This window comes from Podarcis muralis, chromosome 3 (genome assembly GCF_964188315.1).
Source record: "Podarcis muralis chromosome 3, rPodMur119.hap1.1, whole genome shotgun sequence".
NCBI lineage: Eukaryota > Metazoa > Chordata > Lepidosauria > Squamata > Lacertidae > Podarcis > Podarcis muralis.
In genome coordinates, this window is record NC_135657.1 from 5,026,785 (window position 1) to 5,051,769 (window position 24,985).

The window sequence follows — 24,985 nt, forward strand, 5'->3', positions numbered from 1 at the left end:
GGCGTTTCCGTGCGCTGCCCTGGTTTGCCAGAAGTGACTTAATCATGCTGGGCACATGACCTGGAAGCTGTCTGCGGATAAATGCCGGCTCCCTCGGCTAGTAAAGTGAGATGAGCGCCGCAATCCCAGAGTCATCTGCACAACCCCAGAGTCATCTGCGACTGGACCTAATGGTCAGGGGTTCCTTTACCTTAGTTTAGAGAACAGGTGAGCAAGAGGCAACATGACAGAAGTATATAAAATAACGCATAGCATGAAGAAAGTGGATGGAAGAAAGTTTTGCTCCCCGTCTCATAGCACTTGAACTTATAGACCGCCAATGAAGCTGAAGGTTGGAAGATTGGGGACAGACAAAATAAAGTGCTTCTTCACACAGTATGGTGCTAAACTATGGAATTTGCTCCCACAAAGGGCAGCAATGGCCACCAACTTGGATGGTTTCAAAGAATTGGACCAATTCATGGAGGATAAAGCTCTCAATGGCCGCTAGCCATTATGGAGGCTGTGCTCAGCTTCCATGACTGTAGACTGCATGCTTCTGTAAACCAGCTGCTGGAAACCGCAGAAGGGGAGAGTGCTGGTTCTGCTTAGGCTCTGCTCGTGGGCTTCCCAGGTACATCTGGTTGTCTACTGTGTGAACAGGGTGCTATACTAGGTGGTTCCTTGACTTGATCCAGGAGACCTCTTCTTATGTTCTTGTGTTCTTAAAAAAGTCACCCTTCTGGAGCCAATATGTGAACCAAAACACAGATAGCTTTTGAAATTTACATTTCTTTGAAGTTTGCAATGCGGGTCTTTAGCCAGGAGTGTGTACCAAAATTTGTATGCCAGGGGAAAGTGTGCATAGAAATGCATATATGAGTGAAATAAGCCTAAGGGACCTCTGACCATTAGGTCCAGTCGTGACCGACTCTGGGGTTGCGGCGCTCATCTCGCTTTACTGGCCGAGGGAGCCAGCGTACAGCTTCCGGGTCATGTGGCCAGCAGGACTAAGCCGCTTCTGGCGAACCAGAGCAGCACACGGAAACGCCGTTTACCTTCCCGCTGGAGCGGTACCTATTTATCTACCTGCACTTTGATGAGCTTTCAAACTGCTAGGTTGGAAGGAGCAGGGACCGAGCAACAAGAGCTCACCCCGTCGCGGGGATTCGAACCGTTGACCTTCTGATTGGCAAGTCCTAGGCTCTGTGGTTTAACCCACAGCGCCACCCACGTCCCTCATGAGTGAATAGGAAATACCAAAAATGCATTGTATTAGGGGAAACGTGTATATTAGTCAAAACTGCATACCAAAAATATGTTTATTAGTAGGAATTTGCACTAAAATGTTGACAAATATTCATGAGGACTTTTTTTTCTAAAAGGTGGCATTTGTTTGTTTGTTTGTTTGCAAATTGCTTTGGAAATATGGAGAACTGAATTTAAGATTGGAAATATGAGAAACAGAGAGAAGCGAATTTGACAAATTCGTACATCCCTGCTTGTGGCAGAGCAGAATGTCAGAGCTTTTTAAAAGGTCCCCTGTGGAACAGTACCTACCCTATGATAACTTTAACACTGTGGAGATTGTTTAACAAAAATGTGTGCTTTGAACAGCTGTACAGCCAAATCAGGTGGTTACGCAGTGAGGTGTATCGTGTTAGAAGATACCCAGTGGTACCTTGTTCAAGCAATTTAAGGGTGGGGGGGAGATGATTGTGGGGCAGGACAAGGTCTTGATAGATCTCTGTAAACACACAGACTTTCTTTTGCATATTTAATCCTTCACCAAGAAGCAAGACTGCAACAGAGGAAAATAAGGTGAGGTGACAGATTCTCTCCCCTTGACGCAGCTGCCACAGGCTGTGATTGCAGCCTCCATTAAGCCGAATCAGAGAGCTATTTTCAGTGATTTTAAACTGACAATCTGATGGGAAATTTACAAACAGTGGTTAGGTGGCATACAAATAGCTTTTTTCCAAGACTGCGTGTTTCCGATCTCCCTTGTTTGGAATATCCACTGCAAGAGCTTACTTCATGTAATCTTCTAAGAGTGGCTATGCTTTCCAAGTGTGAAATGAATGTAGGCTGAACAGGCAATTAGCTTCCGGAAAACAGCTTTTCAACAACAGCATGATAAACTTTTATCCTCCACCACGGCTCCCTGGGAGCAAGCTGGGTGGTGTAGTGGGGGGGGGGGGGAAACAGTAGAGTCAGGTAGTGGACACATCGCTGCAGGGGCAGACAGCTGTCAGCCTGTAGACCATATCCTGCGCTGATCAGGCATGGTCTAGCCCCTCTCCACTTCAGATCAGACTGGTCAGTTGCTTGCCTGGGTGGTGTCACTCCTTGAGTAACCTATAGGAAGTGACTGACGCTCGGAAATGAAAGCAGAGTTCTTTCCCAGTGTCAGGGGTGCTTCCCAGCCAAAGGAATGCACATAGCAGAGACCGCATTTTTCGCTCTATAAGACGCACCAGACCACAAGACGCAGCTAGTTTTTGAAGGAGGAAAACAAGAAAAAAAATATTCTGAATCTCAGAAGCCAGAACAGCAAGAGGGATCGCGCGCAGTGAAAGCAGCAATCCCTCTTGCTGTTCTGGCTTCTGGGATAGCTGCGCAGCCTGCATTCGCTCCATAAGACGCACACACATTTCCCCTTACTTTTTAGGAGGGAAAAAGTGAGTCTTATAGAGCAAAAAATACGGTAGTTAACTCTTTGTTGTCAAAGATAACACAGTTACTTCTGCAGCTCTGGATATCTTCTTCTTCTTTGCCGATCCCTCGCAGCCGAGTAAGATTGTCTTCCATAAACACGGTTTTAACACTGAGCCCATAAGTGACTGTGGAGGCCAATTCTGGATCCACACATCCTTCCTCAGTGGAGACATTGGTTTCTTGGGTAAAGTGTTCAAGGAGGTGGTTGCTGGCCAATTCCACTCACACTTGGATTAAACCAGTTATTTGGATTCATTTAAGTGGGATTTCAGGCCTGGTTTTGAAACGGAAACTTTCATCCTTACTCCACAGCATGACCTTTGCTAAGAGTGCTTTTTTCTGGGGGTACGCATACCCCTAAACATTTTGCGAATCTTTGTACTTTTGTCCATTTACTGTATTTATTTTCCCTGATTTGAACTATATAATGGTGATTTTCTTGAGTCAAAATGAGAGTACCCCTAAACATATTTTTTTTTAGGGGGGGGGGAAAGCACTATCTTGAACTAATGTGGGTCAGGTGGACCGGAGCGAGGTGCCGCTTCTGCAGAAATTGTCGGTGCTGTTTTAAATCAACGGAGCTTCAGTGTACTTGGGCTTTAACCCACATCTACACTTAATATCGAGCGGCCTTGGGACACATGGCAACCCTCAGCCGCTTGCCGTAGAGCTTGATTGCACAAAGGCCTCGTTACATAGAAACAAGGATAATAGGCCCTAGAACAGCATGTCGGTTCTAGCTGCAAGCTTCCTTCTTAAGAACATTTATTGTTGAAAAGCTGGCCTCATACAGCTGAGCTGAACATGGCGAGCAGAAGCAGAAAGCCGTTTGACACTGAGATTTTCTGACCTGAGATCAATCCATCAAGGTTCTGCGGCTCTGTTTCCGAGTTTAAGCTTCAGCACAGAAGGTTCCTGAAATTTTGCTGCCTCAGACTGCGGGGCTGCTGGACTGACTGAGGAGAACTTTCTGTTTTTAACGTGAGATAAATCAGAGTGAAATGAACATGCTTTAAGAGCAAAATGGGAAAATACATTCTGGAATCAGGAAGTTTTCATCTTCAGCAGTGACCCTTTCTTTATTAAGTTGCACAACAAAACTATTCTAACATGAACGACCTCTCTTTCTTCTGTCATGTTGAAAAGCAGAAATGTTCCCTACTGGAAGCCTTATCTCAGGGGGAAAGTATTTGAGTTTTATTCAGATTTATTACCTCGCGCCTGCTGATTTTGTTTCTGCTCTGTATTTAGAGGGGTGGAAGATGCACATTCGTTAGAAAGGCACTTTGAAATAGACTTAGTGTGTCTTTCCCCACCTTGCGATTGATGTCTCCAAGAATTCTCTATAGAGTTTTAGGCTCACGTTGCTTCCAAATGTGGAACCACAGACTTGCAGGCCTCGCAATGGGTCCCAGTCCATGTCCACCCACAGGCCCCATGCCAGCATCCCAGCAACGGCATAGACCCTGCCAGCAGAAAGGGTGCTCCAACCTGGTCACAACAACAACAACAATTTATTATTTATACCCTGCCCATCTGGCTGAGTTTCCCCAGTCACTCTGGGCGGCTCCCAATCAAGTATTAAAAACAGTACAGCATTAAATATTAAAAACTTCCCTAAACAGGGCTGCCTTCAGATGTCTTTTAAAGATAGGATAGCTGCTTATTTCCTTCACATCTGAAGGGAGGGCGTTCCACAGGGCGGGCGCCACTACCGAGAAGGCCCTCTGTCTGGTTCCCTGTAACCTCACTTCTCGCAATGAGGGAACCGCCAGAAGGCCCTCGGCGCTGGACCTCAGTGTCCGGGCTGAAGGATGCGGGTGGAGACGCTCCTTCAGGTATACTGGACCGAGGCTGTTTAGGGCTTTGAAGGTCATCACCAACACTTTGAATTGTGCTCGGAAACGGACTGGGAGCCAATGCAGATCTCTCAGGACCGGTGTTATGTGGTCCCGGCGGCCACTCCCAGTCACCGGTCTTGCTGCCGCATTCTGGATTAATTTCAGTTTCCGGGTCACCTTCAAAGGTAGCCCCACGTAGAGCGCATTACAGTAGTCCAAGCGGGAGATAACTAGAGCATGTACCACTCTGGAAACTATTTGTTTCTCTCATCTGCCACCACTCTTGTTGTTGTTGTTGGCATCCGTCTGTCTCGAGAGAAAAGCACCTCCGGGGGTGGCATCAGCAGCACTGAAGGCAGTGTGTATGGATGTCCTGGAATGCCCAGATAATAAAAACCCCTTCTTGGCCTTGCTGACGTGGTCCAAAGGAAAGGAAAGCAAGACGCTGGGTACCAGCTTGGCTGCAGGAGTTGCCGGAAGGAGGCATGCAAGGTGTAAGGCAAGGCTCAAAAGTTCAGTGCCATCATGAAGGTGGGGTAGGAGAAGAACTGGGGGAAGGCATCCTCACATACAGGGCCGTCTTGACCACGGTGCCATGGTGCAAAGATCCCTCCAGCGCCCCACTCCCCGTTTCCTAGAGTTGTCGACTTTTCCCCAAGCCTCTGCGGGGATCACTCTCCTCCTGCAGAGGCTTGGGAAGGATGCTGAGTGTCCACCAGCCATGTAGTTGGTGGGGCGCAGCTTCCATCCTCAGCCTCTGCAGGGATCGCTCTGAAGTGAAGGACATGAGGCAGGAGTTGATAATGCAGGTGAGCTGCGCACAGGTGATCTGCAAGCAAGCTGCCGGCCAGCTCTGTGGAGCCTCCTTTTATTGACACAAATATGCAAACCCTGTCAAACAGCTCTTACATACACTGCAAATTTAGTGTGACTAGCAGAAGAAAGTACTTAATTAGTAAAGGAAAATGCACACATGAAATGTACAAAAATACAAAATGTACAATGTGCAAAAAATTGTACAATGTACAAAAATATTTGCACTGTCCCACAAATCAAAGTATGTTGTACACATTTTTACTACTGTGTCCTACTACATTTAATCTTAATTTCTTATATCAATCAATCAATCAATCAATCAATCTTTATTACGGCCCAGAGACCCAACAAATCATTACAAAGCAATGCACAATTCAGACAGCCTACCTCCAGGTTAAACAAGCATTTTGTTCAGACTTAAAGATAGGGATCATTGGTTCTTGCAACCACTGATAAAAACTTTGCCACTGCTAACGTTCTAGCGTTTGTCCGGTCTTCCAATAGGAACCTGACATAGTGAGCCTCTGATTTTCCCGGGAAAGGTACCAACAAGGGTAATATCAGTTCAGTCCTAGCTTGCTCATATTTCGCACAGTGCAGCAAAATATGTTTTATAGAATCGATGTCTTGAGCACACGAGCAAAAGTCTGTCCTGGTAGGGAATTCCTCTCAACCTGCCATCCAACACTGCAGAAGGAAAGACGTTTAGTCTGGCTTTGGAGAATAACTTTAGATAATTTGGTACTGTCAGGTTTTTAATGTAAGGTGTTAACTTAAAGACATGCCCATATTGTACTCCTACTGCCAGTGGACTACAGACTGTGTGTGATCAAGATCGCAAGTCACTATGTGTATTATCCCATAATCTTTGCTTTAATGTCTTTAGGGCGCCTTCATAACCCAGGTAATAAGGTTGGGGGTGACAGACCAATAGAGGTGGCTTTTCTAGCCATGGTTTTCTGCCATTTGCTGACAAACTCCTCATTGGTTAGGTGTTGGTACAAACCCTTCCCTATATATAATTTCTTATATCTTTCTTAACAGGAAGCAGTCCTCCCCATCATTCCACTTTGGTTCTTTCATCTCTCCCCATCCCCAATTGCAACTAACAATAAAAGGACAGAAATGAGTGCTGAATTTGGAGGTTTGAGATTTGAAGGCACAGTTAAAAGCTCCTGTGCCTTTTCTCCTGTTATTCTCCAATGGTTTTAATATATCTCCATGCCCTTCCTACTTCTCCCTCCCCATTATTCCTGTTGTGCGATGAACAGATGTTTCCACTGTGCTTTCCCCCCAAAGACTCCCAAGATTTATTTTTGTTGTGTCATTCTAATAGCCCCTATAGGTCCTCAGTAGACCTTCATCTCTGTTACGCAGAGCAATTTCACCGAAGTCGGAGTAGTAATTATCCAGATTTACATTCACGTATAAGTAAGATACAAACATTGACTAACATATAGTAAAAAAAAAACACACCAGCAAATTCCTCATGCATAATGTGGACTGTAATGAACAACAGAGCATCATGGTGCTAGTGTCGGGTTAAGAACTTTGGAAGTCACGCCTATGTCCCAAAAATATTAGAGGGGATGCAAATCATCGTTTAATTGTGGTCATAAACCTTGGCCATCTTTATTTATTGGTTGAGCTTCTGTAGGCAGCATTTAATAAAAACCCTTTTGGTTGTTCCGTAACAAGCATTCTCTCATTTATCTGGACTTCTATGATATGTCTGTAACCTACTGTTTTTAACAGTACGCTCTGTGATTGCTTTAGAAGTCCAGGTCTGCTTTATTTCACTGGGGAAACCCAGCCAGATAGGCAGGATATTATTATTATTATTATTATTATTATTATTATTATTATTATTATTATTGAAATCTAAAGGATGCTGCCTCTGGAAAGGATCCTTTACCCCTTTGTTCTTATCTAGGAATAGGTATGCTTGAAGCCAGTGTGGTGTAGTGGTTAGGAGCGGTGGACTCGTAATCTGGTGAACCGGGTTCGCTTCCCCACTCCTCCACATGCAGCTGCTGGGTGACCTTGGGCTAGTCCCACTTCTCTGAAGTCTCTCAGTCCCACTCACCTCACAGAGTGTTTGTTGTGGGGGAGGAAGGGAAAGGAGATTGTGAGCCGCTTTGAGACCCCTTAGGGTAGTGATAAAGCGGGATATCAAATCCACACTCTTCAAATCCAAACTACTGCTGTGTTCTCCAAGGGTAGTTTTAATGCGAAACTACCATAGGTAAGGGATGTGGGTGGTGCCATGGGTTAAAGCACAGAGCCTAGGACTTGCCGATCAGAAGGTCCGCGGTTCGAATCCCCGCGACGGGGTGAGCTCCCGTTGCTCGGTCCCTGCTCCTGCCAACCTAGCAGTTCGAAAGCACGTCAAAGTGCAAGTACCGCTCTGGTACCGCTCTGGCAGGAAGGTAAACGGCGTTTCCGTGTGCTGCTCTGGTTCGCCAGAAGCGGTTTAGTCATGCTGGCCACATGACCCGGAAGCTGTACGCCAGCTCCCTCGGCCAATAAAGTGAGATGAGCACCGCAACTCCAGAGTCGGCCACGACTGGACCTAACGGTTAGCGGTCCCTTTACCCTTTACCTACCATAGGCTAAGGATGAACTTGCTTCTGGTAGTGGTAAACCAAGTATTCAATGTTTCATTTTGTGTAAGGTTAATGTGGGTTTCTGGTATTTGACCTTTGAGTATTGTGCTGCTGTTCTGTTTTATTGGACTGCTTTGTAGAATACAGTGGTACCTCTGGTTGTGAACGGGATCCGTTCCGGAGGCCCGTTCGCAACCTGAAAGGAATGCAACCCGCGTCTGTGCGTGCGCGGGTCGCGATTCGCCGCTTCTGCACATGCGCGTGATGTCATTTTGCGCATCGGCGCATGCGCGAGCTGCAAAACCCGGAAGTAAACTTTTCCGGTACTTCCGGGTCGCTGCGGGACGCAACCTGAAAACGCTCAACCTGAAGCAAACGTAACATGAGGTATGACTGTACTGTTATTTGTTTGCCTCACTGTATATTATTGTTCTCTGCCTTATGAGAAATTATCTCATGTATAAAGGGTATAAATTTATTGAAAATATATAAAATAAATAAGCAAACTCCGGCTCTAAGGTTATATGCTTTTGTTGAGATTCCTGTATTGCAGGGGGTTGGACTAGATGACCGTTGGGATCGCTTCCAACTCTACAATTCTCTGATTCGATGGTCTTCAGGACCGAAGTTATTTGAAATTTCATTCACAGAATCCTGAGTATCAGCGTTCTTGGCAACAGAAGAGCGGTTCATATCCTGGGTTTGAACTTAACCATAAAACAGATATAATCCCCAATTAATAATTTGAGAGTTATTGAGATAACCAAATCCACTGGGTAGATTATGCAGTAATTCCATTACAGGAATAATTTGTAATTAATCATCCCTTTCCCCCCTTGCACTGTACATAGTTTTAATTGAGAACTGCTATTACCAGGCGTAAAATGGCAACTGCTTGGTTCACATGGAAACGACTAGCAGCCCAGGGTTAGAACTGACATACCAGAACCTATGCGTTTATGCAAGTGCATGAAATAATATTGCAGTTCCTCTATGCATTGTATTAGCACAGTTGTTTAGATCTGGGGTCCCAAAAGCCCGAGCCACTGCCATTTTTATCTCTCTTTACATCCCTGTTTCCCTTCTCAGTCTTTTCTGCAGCCCAATAAAGTAGCTGATGTCAGGTGACAGTATAGAGAGTGAGAAACCCTATGGAGCTGGTCTTCCAGCACAGCTAATATAACGGCCCTACCAGTGTTAGAAATTGAGTTATGAAAGCTAGGAATTAAATGGTACCTTAAACCTAGGTCAGGGTGCTGCAATGGAGCGTCTAGGCACACTTTTTAAATAACAAGAATACAAAGCTGAAAACGAATGAACTGCAGCTAAAATATTATGCTCATTTTTCACATGGTCTAGTCCTCTCCCCCCCCATATTCTTATGATAATATGATAATATTTTTCTCCAGTCTTCAGAGAGTGGCTGGAAGTGGGGAGGCAGGAAAAGGTCCTCCTTTTCTTCCAGCAGTAGCAGTTTTAATCTGAAACCTTAGGCTCAGTACAGCGCCCAGAGCTCAGAAACTGCTTGCATTATTGAAATTCCCTGTTGCAAAACACGCCTGGAACAATGGGAGTTTCGAACCCTGGGCCCTACCACTGAGCTCTTTGTCTGCTCCTGCCTTTGTGAATTTATTACCACTTGGGTGCTAGTCAGGCTGCATTGAATGTTCCTGAATTTTGACATTCACGCTAAAATTGTCATGTTTGGCGTAGGCAAGCAAATTGCCAAAGAATTACCGTATTTTTCCGTGTATAAGACTAGGTTTCCCCCCCTTAAAAATAATATCAAAAATTTAGGGGCGTCTTATACACGGATACATCTCCCCCTCCCCATTTTCTTAAATCAGAGTCCCCCAAAATAGGGGGCGTCTTATACGTGGAAAAATACGGTACTTACCTTGCCAAGCCCTTCTGCTGATTCAGTACCCTTTGGTTATCGTAGCTTCCTCCCAACACTTCTTTGCCTGTTGCTGCCCTCATTTGCCCTCTGGCTGTGAATTCGTTTGCAGGCATCAATGGTGCCATAATTTAACGGCACACACTGTAGGGTATCACTACATCAGAGCAATGCAATGTCATGAATGAAATTGCAAGCGTTGCCAGAGCCAACTTCTAGTTAACACTTGCAGTGAGAGCAAAGAAGTTGAGGACAGTGAGAGCAAGTAAGAAAATGGAAATTGGCAACAGCCATGGAGAAAAAAAGAATGTCAAAGCAGCACAACTTTTGTTTGCAACGGATATCAAACCCACCTCCTGAAAATGGGAGGTGACTTTTCACACAAATGAAAGAGACCATGAAACTTGATAAGCTACTTGTAGTGATCAGGTGGGATTGCTATGAGGAATTATAACAAATATAGAGTAAGCCATCTGTGTCAGCAATGAAAGCATTGTGTTGACTGGGTCTAAACTATTTTGATATGATTCTTGATCAATCCACACCTCTGCATCCCTGTTCCATTTCTCTTTCTTCACAAGTCATGTACCCACTTAGACAGGCAGGCGTCCTGGGTCATCAAAGACAGTGGGCAGTTTCTTTGCTGTAGCTTTCCTGATATGTTAATCTTAGGGCCAGGAAACAGGTTTCACATAAAGGTGATCATGATCGCTGTCCTCCTGGCCATCCTTCTTATCATGTGTATTGATTGTTTATGACCTCCGGGGTTCTTGAATGCAATCTTTTGTAGTTTTCATTCATTTACCCCAAAAGTATGCATGCTTAACTAGTGTTTGTAGTTTAACTTTGTCCCCACGTGGGGTTTGTTGAAATGCTCAGAAGAAATCTGATTGGTTCTTACGAACACTCTGTAAAAAGTTCTTTTGTGAGTAAAACGACCTGGGCCAGGGGCTGGAGAGAGAGATTATTATACGCACCCTTCCCAGAGTCTTGCTGGTTCAAGCCTCTGGGTGTATTCTTATTAATCAGAGTTCAATCCTTCCTTTACTTTGAGAACGCCTCACTACTTCAGCCTAGCCTTCCTCACGCCATGAACTGTGGAACAGAGCAGAGGTTCTGGCTCAGTTTTCTTTGTGGTCCAACATCATGGCTGCTACAGCGAAACGTGTGCCAGCTGGCCTTTCTGGGATCGCCTTGCAAGGCCTCTGCTCGAGGAATACGTCGCAATGCACTGCAAATGCTCCTCTCAAACAACCTGAAAAAGTGATGTGGTAAAATTGCGAGCAAATTAGAAACCCCTATCCTATCCCCATATTTATATTGCCGTTTTAATTTATTGGCGAGGCAGATGCCCATTCTTTTGCGGTGGCCTTTTGTGATTAATACTTTGGCTTCTTCTTCTTCTTCTTTTTCGTTTCGTTGAAGGGAGGACTGGCCATACCGAAGCTGTGCGCGTGGTATTCCAGCCAGAAACCATCAGCTTTGAGAAACTGCTCAAGGTCTTCTGGGAGAATCATGACCCGACACAAGGTAGAGTGATGAGCGAGCCAGTATTTAATTATCTTACTAATTACAGCTGGGATAATTAGTGTTCGAGCTGCTAGGAAGAGATGAACCTTGAAATCACACCGCAGCTTGAGAGTATGATTGCCGGCATTTATTGATGGGGTGGGGAAGAATGAGGAGCAGGAAGCGCGCAAGGCAGCCTTCCCCCCCCCCAAACCCCCCACAGATGCCTGCCTGTGAAAATTCCCACAGAGAGAGAGGAGAGAACAGAACAGAACAGAGAACAATAGACATTCCTTTCACCTTTGATTATTACAGTTTCTTCCTTAATGCAATCTTTTGTCTTTCAAATTAAAGGCCTCTTCGCAGTTGATGATTTCACTCAGGCACAGAGCTTTATCCTCTGTGAATTTGGTGCGGGTTTTTTCATCTTTCCGGAATTAGAGGTATCTCTTACGATTAGAGAAAAATGAGCGAGAGGTTGCGGGGCTTGCTGATCATAGACCATTAGCCCCAGTGCGTTAGACAATTGTCTTAGCCAGGTACTCTGGTTTGATAGCTCCTCCCTGGGAAATTTTTTACAGGCTGAAAGCAGTACAGTGGTACGTACCTCTGGTTGCGAACGGGATCTGTTCCGGAGGTGAAACACGGAAGTAACCTGTTCCGTTACTTCCGGGTCACTGCGGGATGCAACTTGAAAATGCGCAACCTAAAGCAAACGTAACATGAGGTATGACTGTACAGTCCTACCTCGGGTTGAAGTAGCTTTGGGATAAGTATTTTCGGGTTGTGTGCTGCGGCAACCCAGAAGTAACAGTGTGTGTTACTTCCGGGTTTTGCCGCACGCACAGACAGTCAAAATGATGTCACGCGCATGCATGGAAGTGGCGAATCGTGACCCGCAGACGCACGGACGCGGGTTGCGTTTGCTTCTGGATGCGAACGGGGTTCCGGAACAGATCCTGTTTGCATCCAGAGGTACTACTGTACATGCCTGGAGGAAGAGAAATAAGGAAACAGGGCAGTTTCGGCCTAGGGATTGCTGACTTGCTCTAAAATGCTGCTCCCAACATGAGTCCCTCTATTCCAGATTTGTGACCTTGGAGGTGACTGTACCTCACAAAAGCAAAAGGAGAGATGGGTGGATCCTTGGTGTCTTCCACCCATTCAAAAAAATCCCCCCCACAAGAGCTCGGTGACGCCCGCTTTTTATACAGACTGTTGTCAGATTAGACCAAAGTTTCACCTGGATTGGTGTCCTGTTTCCGACTGTCTTCACCCTGCTTTTCACCACTTTCTGGCATTCAGAGGAGGTAGATGTTATCCTTCCGTTTGCACCTCGCTGAGAGCAGAGGGGCCTGAGAGCCAGAGGCATAGCGTGGGGGGTGCCGTAGCCCTGAGTGCAATTTTGAGAGGGGGCACAAGCAGGCACCCCCACAGCAGGCTCCTTCATCAGAGCCTGGCTTTGTGCCAGAAGGAGCTGCACCTTTGCTGCGGCGCTTGTGCCTGGCGCAGCTTCACCCCCAGGTCAGGCATGACCTGGGGTAGGAGAGCAGGCAAGTGGGCAGCAGCACTGCCACCCACCCTCCTCAGCCGTGGCACACCTCGCACCCGGTGGCAGCAGCTCTTACGACCCGGCAGCCCTCCTTGGACGTGGCGAAGTGTGCCGGGCCGCAGCAACTCCTTCCGCCTCCGCTGGCGGGTTGGGCCGCGGAAAGCAGGAGAAGAATGGGCAGCAGCCTCCCCGCCCCTCTCCTACTCTGAACTGTGGTGCATGGAAGGGTGCCCTCCGTGCCCCACCCCCCTCGGGGACACGGCCTGTGCGCCCGCCCTGGGCAGTGTGGGCATACGCTCCACCGCTGCTGAGAGCAGCTCCTTCTTGCCGTTCCTCCTGCCCCAAAGCATTCAGAATCCAGCAACAGGGAAGGTGTGATATGTAGGTTGGAGCAGCCTTCTACACCTTGCTCAAAACAATGAAATACCGTGAAAATCCGAGAAGTAATCGACTAGAAATATTATCTTGTGGAAATCAACTACAGTGGTACCTTGGGTTAAGTACTTAATTTGTTCTGGAAGTCCATTCTTAACCTGAAACTGTTTTCAAGAAGAAAGTCTACCCAGGCAAGCACTACGCTTCCTGTGTGAGATGTGTCACCTTAAAATTCCACCTGGAAGCCTTAACTCCCCCAGTGATGCCTTAATCAGCAAATCTGGAGCAACCTTAGATTTGTATCACAGTCGCCAAAATGGAAGGTCTATTTACCATTTTTGGCCAGGCGGTTTGAAAGAAATCACAAGCTGGACGCAGCGTGTTGATCTTGAGGGGTGACTGGGTCTGTAAAGACTTGCTCCCAAAACTGCGTGCAGAAACCTGGCCATTTAAAGGTTTTCAAGTAAGTACTAGCACAGGCATAGGCAAACTCGGCCCTTCAGATGTTTTGGGACTACAACTCCCATCATCCCTAGCTAACAGGACCAGTGGTCGGGGATGATGGGCGTTGTAGTCCCAAAACACCTGGAGGGCCGAGTTCGCATATGCCTGTACTAGCACTTTAGAGTTGCGGACAGTCTATGAGAAGCCACCATGCAGCTGCCCTACAATTGGCTGAATATGAATTAATGGTACCGTGGTACCTCAGGTTAAGTATTTAATTCGTTCCGGAGGTCCGTACTTAACCTGAAACTGTTCTTAACCTGAAGCACCACTTTACCTAATGGGGCCTCCTGCTGCCGCTGTGCCGCCGGAGCACGATTTCTGTTCTCATCCTGAAGCAAAGTTCTTAACCTGAAGCACTATTTCTGGGTTAGCGGAGTATGTAACCTGAAGCGTATGTAAGCTGAAGCGTATGTAACCCGAGGTACCACTGTATATATACTCGGCCAATAAAGTGAGATGAGCGCCGCAACCCCAGAGTCGGCTACGACTGGACCTAATGGTCAGGGGTCCCTTTACCTTTATACTAATGGAGCCTAGTCTGCTATGGAAACTTGTTGCCACGCTGACCCTCAAGAAATGCAAAATAGTTTGAACCGTGGGCATCTCTGAAACAAGGACCACCTCACCCAGCCAACACTAAGGATTTACTTGTTCTACTGATTTTAAGCATGGGTTTAATTCTCTCACCAGAACCAACAGAATTTAGAACTGATTTGACTTAGACCTGGGTCATGCCAGTTACACAGAGAAAGGCCACTGCTCAGGGCTGGTGCATTTGCTTCACCTGCAGAATATCTCAGGTTCAGTCCTCATCATCTCCAGGTAGGACTAAGAAGGTCCCTTCTGAAACCTTAGAGAGCCACTGCCATCAATACTCCAGACAAGACAAAGAGTTAGATGGATCAAATGTTCTGATTCAGTATGCTTCCTGTATTCCCGAGTTGCTGTGAGCTCTCCGTTAGATAAGTTCTAAAGATTTTTTTAAAAAGCAAACCATACCTTGAGCCAGAGGTAATAAGGGTCACAAGAAAAAGGGTGTCTGTCAGCTTTTCCACCAGAAGGCTGGGCAGGGTGGCGGGGAAAGGCACACACAGACACAACCACACTTGCCTCTGTGCAAGAGTTAGGATGGAAGAGCCACAGAGTAAAGCAAGGTTTTTGCTTACATACATTTTGCTCTGGTGAAGATTATAGTGGTCTTCAATGTGCATGTGCATGTTAGTTGCCAAACCTGATGCACTAATTCTCAGCTGTGCATCGTGAAGGTGAAATTAACTGAAAGTGAAAGAAAAACTGTTCAGCTAAAACTGTCGGAAGTTGTGATTAGCTGAAAGAGAAGCTATGATGTGGAAAAGGCATCCAACAGGAAAGGTGTGCAGTATGTTATAGAAATGCTCCACAGTAGCTGAAATGACACAACCTTGATGGCAGAAAGTGAGGAGGAATTAAAGAACCTTTTAATGAGGGTGAAAGAGGAGAGCGCAAAATATGGTCTGAAGCTCAACATCAAAAAAAGAAGATCATGGCCACTGGTCCCATCACCTCCTGGCAAATAGAAGGGGAAGAAATGGAGGCAGTGAGAGGTTTTACTTTCTTGGGCTCCATGATCACTGCAGATGGTGACAGCAGCCACGAAATTAAAAGACGCCTGCTCCTTGGGAGAAAGGCGATGGCAAACCTAGACAACATCTTAAAAAGCGGAGACATCACCTTGCCAACAAAGGTCCGTATAGTAAAAGCCATGGTTTTCCCAGTAGTGATGTATGGAAGTGAGAGCTGGACCATAAAGAAGGCTGATCGCCGAAGAATTGATGCTTTTGAATTATGGTGCTGGAGGAGACTCTTGAGAGTCCCATGGACTGCAAGAAGATCAAACCTCTCCATTCTGAAGGAAATCAGCCCTGAGTGCTCACTGGAAGGACAGATCCTGAAGCTGAGGCTCCAATACTTTGGCCACCTCATGAGAAGAGAAGACTCCCTGGAAAAGACCCTGATGTTGAGAAAGATGGAGGGCACAAGGAGAAGGGGACAACAGAGGATGAGATGGTTGGATGGTGTTCTTGAAGCTACCAGCATGAGTTTGATCAAACTGCGGGAGGCAGTGGAGGACAGAAGTGCCTGGCGTGCTCTGGTCCATGGGGTCACGAAGAGTCGGACACGACTAAACGACTAAACAACAACACCTGAAATATGGCACAGGAATTGAGATTATGCCGTGCTTGAAACTGAATGAAGAGCACACCAGAATGCAGACCATAATATGTTGCACAGCTGCCTAAGCCTCCTGTTCCAATGTAATGCAACAGTGTCATTCAGCCAGGAAGCAAAGGCGGCCTTGAATGCAGCGAACAATGCCTACCATATCTAAGAAGCATTTTGTAGTCACAAAAAACTCACCAGGTGTTGATAAGATACAGATCAAGCAGAAGACAAAATTAATCCTTGCAGCAGGATTAGCAACTAGATGAATAATCCAGGCCTTTGACCATGCTACTTTGCAAAGTGGAATCACCAGGTTTAATTCAGTTCTAGTGTAAACTTGGATTGCAATGGCATTTTGAGAGTCACACACACGGCACTCCTAATCTCCCCCTCTCATGAAAGGCAAGAACCTAATGGAACCATTTTCCGTTCCCCTCCATTCTCAAAGGATCCAAGTGGTAATGGAGACAAATTGCTACGCTCTGAAACGCTCTCTGGCGTGGTGCAGTGAAACTGTAAAGGGCAGCTCATAGCTCTTACTTTGGTTGTAAAAATGTATCTTTGATTTACAGAGTTTTCTGCAGCTGTCACTTGTCTTCTGATATATCGATCCGCGATTTTCCTCTCCCCACAATCAATACCTGCTGAGTTAAGACTAATAAAACTCCCTTCCTGCAGCTCATCATATGATTATTTAGCAGAAGTCATTTGTACCGTGTCGCCCTGGCTTCATCTCATCACTCACTGTAACGATTCCTGTGAAAAGAGCTTGAGAGTCGCCAATGGGAAAGGGAAATTTTTGAAGAGAAGGTCACGGCATGTTAATGAGCTGGCACTGAGGCCGTCCCACTTGTTTGGCAAGGGGAGAAGCTCTACACCCGGAGGAGGAACTCGGCAGCTAAGTTCCCGGCTGCAACTGTCCTTGGTGAAGCTGTAGGCCACAAGGAAATCAGGGCCTCTGCTTTACCAAACTTAACTGCCCATTTCGGGTTTCACAAAGGCATCAGCTGGAGGTAGAGCAGAGGTGAAGAGGCAATAACAGCCCCGTATGCTTTGTACCATGGGTAGGCAGACTAAGGCCCGGGGGGCCAGATCCGGCCCAATCGCCTCTCAATCCGGCCTGCAGGCAGTCCAGGAATCAGCGCGTTTTTACATGAGTGGAATGTGTCCTTTTATTTAAAATGCATCTCTGGGTTATTTGTGGGGCCTGCCTGGTGTTTTTACATGAGTGGAATGTGTCCTTTTATTTAAAATGCATCTCTGGGTTATTTGTGGGGCATAAGAATTCGTTCATGGGACGTGGGTGGCGCTGTGGGTTAAACCACAGAGCCTAGGACTTGCCAATCAGAAGGTTGGCGGTTCGAATCCCCAAAACGGGGTGAGCTCCCATTGCTCGGTCCCTGCTCCTGTCAACCTAGCAGTTTGAAAGCTCATCAAAGTGCAGGTAGATAAACAGGTACCGCTCCAGCGGGAAGGTAAACAGCATTTCCATGCGCTGCTCTGGTTCACCAGAAGTGGCTTAGTCATGCTGGCCACATGACCCAGAAAGCTGTATGCCGGCTCCCTCAGCCAATAAAGCGGGATGAGCGCCGCAACCCCAGAGTCGGCCACGACTGGACCTAATGGTCAGGGGTCCCTTTACCTTTTAAGAATTTGTTCATTTCCCCCCCAAAAAATATAGTCTGGCCCCCCACAAGGTCTGAGGGACAGCGGACTGGCCCCCTACTGAAAAAGTTTGCTGACCCCTGCTTGTACTATGGAGTCACTTGCCAGTTCAGGAGCCCGAAGGGTGGGGTATTCAAAGGGCAGTCAAACGAATGGTTCAATGTTTGCTAAGATAGGCTCGTGACGGGAGTTGAAGCTCAAAGAGTTTTCCTGTAAGTTTGCTTGAGAGAACTCTGTGAGACACTCTCAATGTGCTCTGCCAGGGGTGCTGCCATATATAGTTTCACCTGCCTGGGCACACTCTACTTTGCCTCTCTTCATCTCATCACCAAACCAGAAATCTGAGGACAATGTGCATCTCTGCTCCATTGCTCAGACACCACCTTAAGCTAGACTCCAGCATATCTTTGTAATGGAATCACCATTTTAAGCCTGCCTGAACAAAGCTCCCATAATATTCTAGTGGGAGAAGCTGGTAAAATGTGGGTTAGACGGTGTTACTCTTATGTGGATTTGTAGCTGGTTGACTCCCTCCTCATTTTTAACATGTCAAAATGAAATAGCAGGCTCATAGCAGAATGCATAATGGTGGCTTAGGCCTCCTTTCACATTCTATATGGGTACAGCTGTTCTTCCGCTCCTCTAAGAAGACACATCTGTTCATTAGAAAAAACAATGTAATTTCTAGTGACTAATTTTAATTATTTGCAGATGATAGATTCCTTGTGCATCTATAAAAGGCTCAGGCTTCCCCGCTCGGTGACAAACGAACAGGCCCTTTAGGCGAAATGGGATGCAGTAATGAAAATCTGATACAAACTGAGAAAAATGAGTGAATGGAGCAGGTTGGTCTCTTGAGAAAAAGAAAAGGGGATTCCTTGGGTCCTCCACCTCATCAGGTGACTCAGAGATAGCCACCAGAGCAATACACTGGTTTTTTACAAACTTGGCTTGCTATGCAGCAGGGTTTAATATTCAGTTGCTGCTGAGGTCTGATTACAGGATTCATAAGGTCCTTTTGAATGCTGTCAATGAGCTGTGAGTCACATATTCCACCACTGCCTCCCCCGCCATGCCACATCCATGGTGGAGGAGGACATGAAACCCCATGGAGACAGCATAGCTAACAGGAGTCAGAGTTGCATCCCATGCTGGAAGAAAAATATGGTGGGAGGCTCACCAAATGGCATACAATGCCCAGCATGCTCGTTGAAGCTGAGCTACTCCACTAGCCAACCAGAGGGAAGGGAACGGGCTGGGCAAGCTTGAAAAGTAGCAACAGACAGGGCAAACGGAGGAAAATGGGGAATCTTGGATCATCCTCCTGAAAAGACTCATCTGGGTCTTGCTGAAGGGAGGAGGCACCCTCTAACTTTCCCCCCAACCTGCTACCTTCCAAATGTTTTCAACTGCATCTTCCAACAGTCCCAGCCAGAAAGGTGCTTCAGCCTTTAACATCAGCAGTAACATCTAGACCATGGGAACGTTTCAGCCCTGTTCTTGAGTTTGTCCAAAATCTAAAATAGCTTTATCTTGTACTCCTTTCTTTGAATTTGTGCCATTTAGGTTTTTAAACCTTTTTGTAAAAGGAGCGCTAGAATTTTCACAGTTGAGTCTTCAACCCCTTATTATTGTGCTATGTCTTCTTCAAGTTTGGCTTTGTTTAAAACTTGCTATTTAGGTTTTCAAATCTATTTTGTAAATTCAGTACTAGAAACTGTACTTTTGAGTCTTCAGTCCTTTATTATTGCGCTTTGCTTTACCTAGATCGCTAGCTTTATAATACATCAGAATTTTTGAGGTTCTACCCTTGTTTGAATTTTGGTGATTTAAGTATATGATTTTTCTATTTCCTTCTGAGGAAACTGAATAGTTCAGTGAAACGAGGTTAGTAGCCGGCATCCCGTTAAGGCTTTGTTTAATTTTAGGTTTTTCTAATTTTTTTCCTTAAGCTTTTTGATTATTGTTATTTACCGTATTTTTCGCTCTATAAGACGCACCTGACCATAAGACGCACCTAGTTTTAGAGGAGGAGAACACGAAAAAAAATATTCTCTCCCTCTATGCGCAGCACCTCTCCAGCAAAGCGGGAGGAGAAACGGAAGGGACTCCGTTTCTCCTGCTGCTTTCATGAAGAGGCACTGTGCAACTTTCCCTCTCTTATGGAGTGAATGCAGGCTTCGCAGCTATCGCTGAAGCCAGGAGAGCGAGAGGGATCGGTGCGCACCGATCCCTCTTGCTCTCCTAGCTTCAGTGATAGCTGCGAAGCCTGCATTCACTCGATAAGACGCACACACATTTCCCCTTACATTTTAGGAGGGGAAAAGTCTGTCTTATAGAGCGGAAAATATGGTACAGTGGTACCTCTGGTTACATACGCTTCAGGTTACATACACCTCAGGTTACATACTCTGCTAACCCAGAACTTTGCTTTAGGATAAGAACAGAAACAGGCTAAAAAATACCAACAGGCTAAAAAATAGCTTCTACCCGTGGGCTGTTAGGCTGTTGAACGAAAAATAACATAGCAAAATTGACCTGCAAGGTGGTGTGTTGTTTGATAAGAGATTGAGTGTTTGGGGGGGGGAGGGAGGCTCGTTTAATTTCATTGTACACAGGTTGTACAATGACAATAAAGGTATTATTATTATTATTATTATTATTTTCTCTTGAAAATAAATGGTCACTTATATGAAACAGCAGCAATAAATGAGGCACTTATATGAAACGTGCATTGCCTCACAGGGTGGCAAAATCTCCCTCTTCTCCTGGCCTGCATTTTTGCAGTCCAGCAGGCAAACTATTCCATTTCACAAGCAAGTCCAAACTGTTTGACTGTTTGAGGAGGACTGGAAAAAATTTAAAGACTATTTGCAAAAATACTACAAGCTGTATGAATCTTAAGATAGTGCATGATTAGGAAAAGTTATGCTTTAGCAATCATGATTAAGTAAATTGTAAAATAAGTGATAAAAGAGAAAAGGAGACAATTTGAATCGAACATGTTATGTTTATTTTAAAGGTATTGAAACTGAGATACAATATATCGAATCTGGGTACATAACATTTGAAAGTTACAATAAGGCATGAAATAAGGTAACAAAATGCTGACATTGTTAATTTAAAGAACGCAGAATCGGAAGGGGTGGGGAAGTCCAAGTTGTTTTTGTTTGTTTTTGTTGTTAAAAAAAGGGAAAATTTGTTTCTTGCAATTATGTTATTTGTTTGTAACCTATAAAACTATGGAAAGAAACGCAATAAAAAATTTATAAAAAAAAAAAAACAAACTGTTTGACAACGCAGCACAGCAGTGGTGCAGTCCCAGAGTCATTTAGATAACCATGGGTGCAACACACATGGGGTGGCTTGTGTACGAGAGGCAAAGACAGTCTGTCCTGTTATGCCACCTTAAGGGATGGTCTCATGCTCACTGCTTCTGCCATTATCCCTTGCCATTTGGCTCCTCCCTTACCTGAACTGTTTCCACCAACCACCATTCTACCTGGCTGCTTCAGAGGTGCCAGAAAGGCTGTCGTCTGTTGACCTGGCTGGGGCCAACTTCAGCTTGGCTCTTGCCACCCCCCAACTGCCTTTGTCAGTGGCCACTCCACCTTGTCTGACTGTGCGCCAACTCACAGCATAATGCCATCAATTTGGTGTGTGCATCCATACTTTCACTCAAGCATCTCACAGTGGCATGCAGCCCTCTCTTAATCTTCAACCCATTTCCCTCCAGTGACAAATGAGCCTTAGGCTTCTATTGCCGTAGAGCCAGCACAGGGACCTCCTTCTATTTAAAGCGGAGCAGGATTATAGGGGAAACTTTCCAGCTCCTATAAGGGTGCAGAACCGCCTCCTCCGATAAGCACTCCCCACTCATTAGAGAGTTTCTAAAGGCCTCTTTACAGTTGGGTTCTTTGAGTGATTTTATGATACCCCCTTCTCGTTTTTTTTAAAAAGCAGCCTCTTGATTTCAGTGAATTAAATGACAGCACATATTGCAATCACTCTCTTGATTTCTCTTAATGCCTTACAGCTGTACTTGGCTGCCAGTGATGTCACCAGGCCATAATATGCATTCACTTCTGGTTAAGCAAGAGGGAAATACTTGATAAAAATGTCAACTGTGGGCGTACAACACGCAAAGGGCTTGTTTTTCTAAACCGATGGCAGGACAACATTAACATTAGATTGATTGGTTATATTTTCACCCTCTGGGGTGTAGAACTGAGCCACCCACACCTTCCTCTTCTTTTTCTTCTTTAATCTTAGGGATGAGGCAGGGGAATGATTTCGGCACACAGTATCGGTCTGCCATCTACACGTTTTCCCCAGAACAGATGGAGGCTGCTTTGAGATCCAAAGAAGATTACCAAAAGGTAAGGCTGAGCAAAACTTAACAGTGAGGGGGACTTTCAGGTCCCCCACAAGCACCCAGCCTTTGGGGGGGGAAATCCATCACCAACTTTTTAGCCATCAGGCTGTGCTTTGCTGCAAAGTTTCGCAGAGTTCTAAGTCCCAGCGTGAGTTTTCCAGCCTTCCTGGAGACTAGCTCCCTGTTGGGTTTCCTGCCTGGCTATTAGTGCACTCACATGAGAGATCCTTTTGGCCTCGCTATACTTGTTTCATGGTGTCGCATCTAGCAGAAGAGAGAATTCATCACTCCGAACCGTGAACTCCATGCTGATGTTGCCATCTCTCCCTGTTGGAACATCTGGGGTTTGCATGACATTGGTTTATACTGTTGCAGCTTCTTCTTCTTCTGCATTTAAATCTGCCGGCATTATCCTTTTTTTCTTAACGCTTTTGGCAGTCATAGTCAAAAAGAACTCAGCACCAGAGCAATGCTTTTCATATTCCTCCCCCGAGGGAGCCCTTTCCTTATCTGTTTGCTTGCCACTGAGTCTATGCATTTCTCAAGGAACCTATGTCAGATTCAGAGTCCCATTCAGCAATGCCCTTGCTGTTTGCACAGGGCACTGGCCAAACCTCTTGGGCTTTACCATTGGCCCATGTCAACCCAAGCCTTCATTAATGATCTTTTTCCCGGAGGAACCCCTGATAAGCTTCTAAGGAAGCCTAGAAACAGTTTGAAGAATGCACTAGAGAGAGATACTTCAACAGTATGTCAGTTCCCAGCTCTGTAGTCAGACATGGGCTTACATCAAGGAGGTTGTCTCCATAGTTTTTGTCTAGGGGTATCTTGGAAGGTTGTTGGGAATCGCACTTGCTGGGAATCGCAGTTGGGGAGAGTGCTGTTGTGCTCAGATCCAGCTTTCGGAAGTCCCATAGGCATCTGGTTGGCTGTTGCTGAACCAGATGGGCCATTGGCCTGATCCTGCAAGCTCTTCTTAAGGTGTAAAGCCCTCAAGAGTGACTGGCAATTGGTAAGTTGGCCACTTCCTTACATACTAAAGCACTCAATAGCATCATCCTTGCACACCTGAGACCTTCTCCTGCAACCATATGTTTTACCTCTGACTTCTCACCCCCAAACATATTGGATTTGCTCTCTTTGTCAGCTGGTAACCTTTTGAAACGGGTTTACCGGGTAGTTTTTCCTTCCCAGAGGGCTGTGGGTAGTTCTAGTTATGTCGTTGGCATTCTTGCTCTAAGTGCTGTTATTTGATTTAAATCCTGGAGAAAGTTGAAAGAACAACTCTTTCCTTCCTCACATCCAGAAATTTGCCTTGATGAATGCCAAACGGAGGGGGTGAGGATAGGTCGAGGGGGACAGGACAGTGCAGTACCAGACCTATAGATTTAGGATTGCTTGGCACAGATTGTCAGCTGTGTCCTGTGAAGGGTTAAGCAGATTTTAAGCTGGCAGGTTTGACTCTCTTCATTGCGCCCACAAGCTGAGGTTCAGTGTCCGCAGCTCCCCTCCTGGTGTGCTCAGCCTGGAGCTGGCAGTCCTGTCATTGTCTGTCTGTTTTGGGCTGCCAACTTGGATGGATAAGTACTGGCCTGTGTCTGACTGATAGGAGGTCGGACGTGACCGCGCGACCACGCAAGCGTTGGCCCTCTAATCAGGGATGGCAGCCTGATTTGTGAGGGTCTCTATGCCTCTAGCCAGTCCTTTGCTTCCCTTTCCTCCTTACTGATGGGATACCTTTCCATAGGCAAAGGTTTTGGGTGGGGTGGGGTTTGCGCATACGGGTACATTCAATGCAGTCGATTCCTACTTGCAGCCCAAGATGATACAGTCTCAAGAGAGACTGTACCCCATGCATATTTGACTTCCTTAAAGGAGGAGACTGAAGAGGCTTTCGATGAATTGAAAGAGGTGATGCTGTTCACCAGACTCTTTCTCAGTGTCTCTTTATCTCTGGAGTGGTTCATTTTACTACTTATTCCATGTATACCTCGTTGTTCTCTCTTTTTCGCCTGACTCCAGGCTGTTCCCTCGCTTCCTCCCATGCTAATATTCTTGCATTTTAATTCGGCAGTTCCCCTTTCTTTACCATTTTTCCTGCTTATCAGCACAGATGTTTCTTGAAAGATCAAGTCAGTGGAATTATTCATAGGAAGTTTAAATGAAACATGTTTATCTGTTCTTGGGACAATATTGTCCTTAATTTAGGTAATGTGCAGTGTCTTCTGGAAAAAAATGAGCCCTATCGGGGCTTCAGTACATATGGAATTGCAGCCTTAGATATTCAATATACAGTATGTTAAATAATCTTTCTGCAATCTCAGTGAATGAAGGGTGCAATTTAGTGTCGTTTAGCTGTAATTTTCAGCGAGCAACTTCCAGGCAAAGAGAGTCAGTTGCAGCAGAAAAAGAACCAGGAGGCTTGTGGCACATTAAAGGATAACCAGTATTATTATAGCATAAGATTTTGTGAACTAGAGACCGCTTTAGCAGATGTGGATGTTAAGCAGCTGCTTAGGGCTTAAGTCATAAGGAGTTACAGGGTGGGGATTTCTCTCACTGTCCTTCTGTGGTGCAACAAGCGCGCCCTGGAGAATCCGGGGCAGTTGCTTTTGTATGTTCCTTATCTGACTTGTGGACTGAGTCAGTGGGGATCAGTGAATTGCCGATCAGCATGTTATACCTGCTTTTCTCAGTATTCAATGTTTTTGGCTGGGAAGGTGGGCTGGAGGAGCTTGTAAATATTCCCACAGAGAAAAAACAAAAAAAATCCTTCCAGTAGCACCTTAAAGACCAACTAAGTTAGTTCTTGGTGTGAGCTTTCATGTGCATGCACACGAAAGCTCATACCAAGAACTAACTTAGTTGGTCTTTAAGGTGCTACTGGAAGGAATTTTTTTTTTGTTTTGACTATGGCAGACCAACACGGCTACCTATCTGCAA

The 24,985-nt window shown here is 45.7% G+C and overlaps 1 protein-coding gene across 3 annotated transcripts in view; it reads left to right on the plus strand.

Annotated features, from left to right (window-relative positions):
• The window catches only part of MSRA (methionine sulfoxide reductase A), a 197,712-nt gene that overhangs the window by 105,298 nt on the left and 67,429 nt on the right, over window positions 1–24,985 (plus strand). For 2 of the 3 annotated variants that reach the window (XM_028725204.2, XM_028725202.2), the window contains exons 4-5: window positions 11,283–11,387; window positions 21,940–22,046. In XM_028725204.2, the coding sequence (XP_028581037.2) occupies window positions 11,283–11,387; window positions 21,940–22,046 (212 nt within the window). The remainder of the gene's footprint in view (window positions 1–11,282; window positions 11,388–21,939; window positions 22,047–24,985) is intronic. The other variant, XM_028725205.2, reaches the window with a different exon arrangement.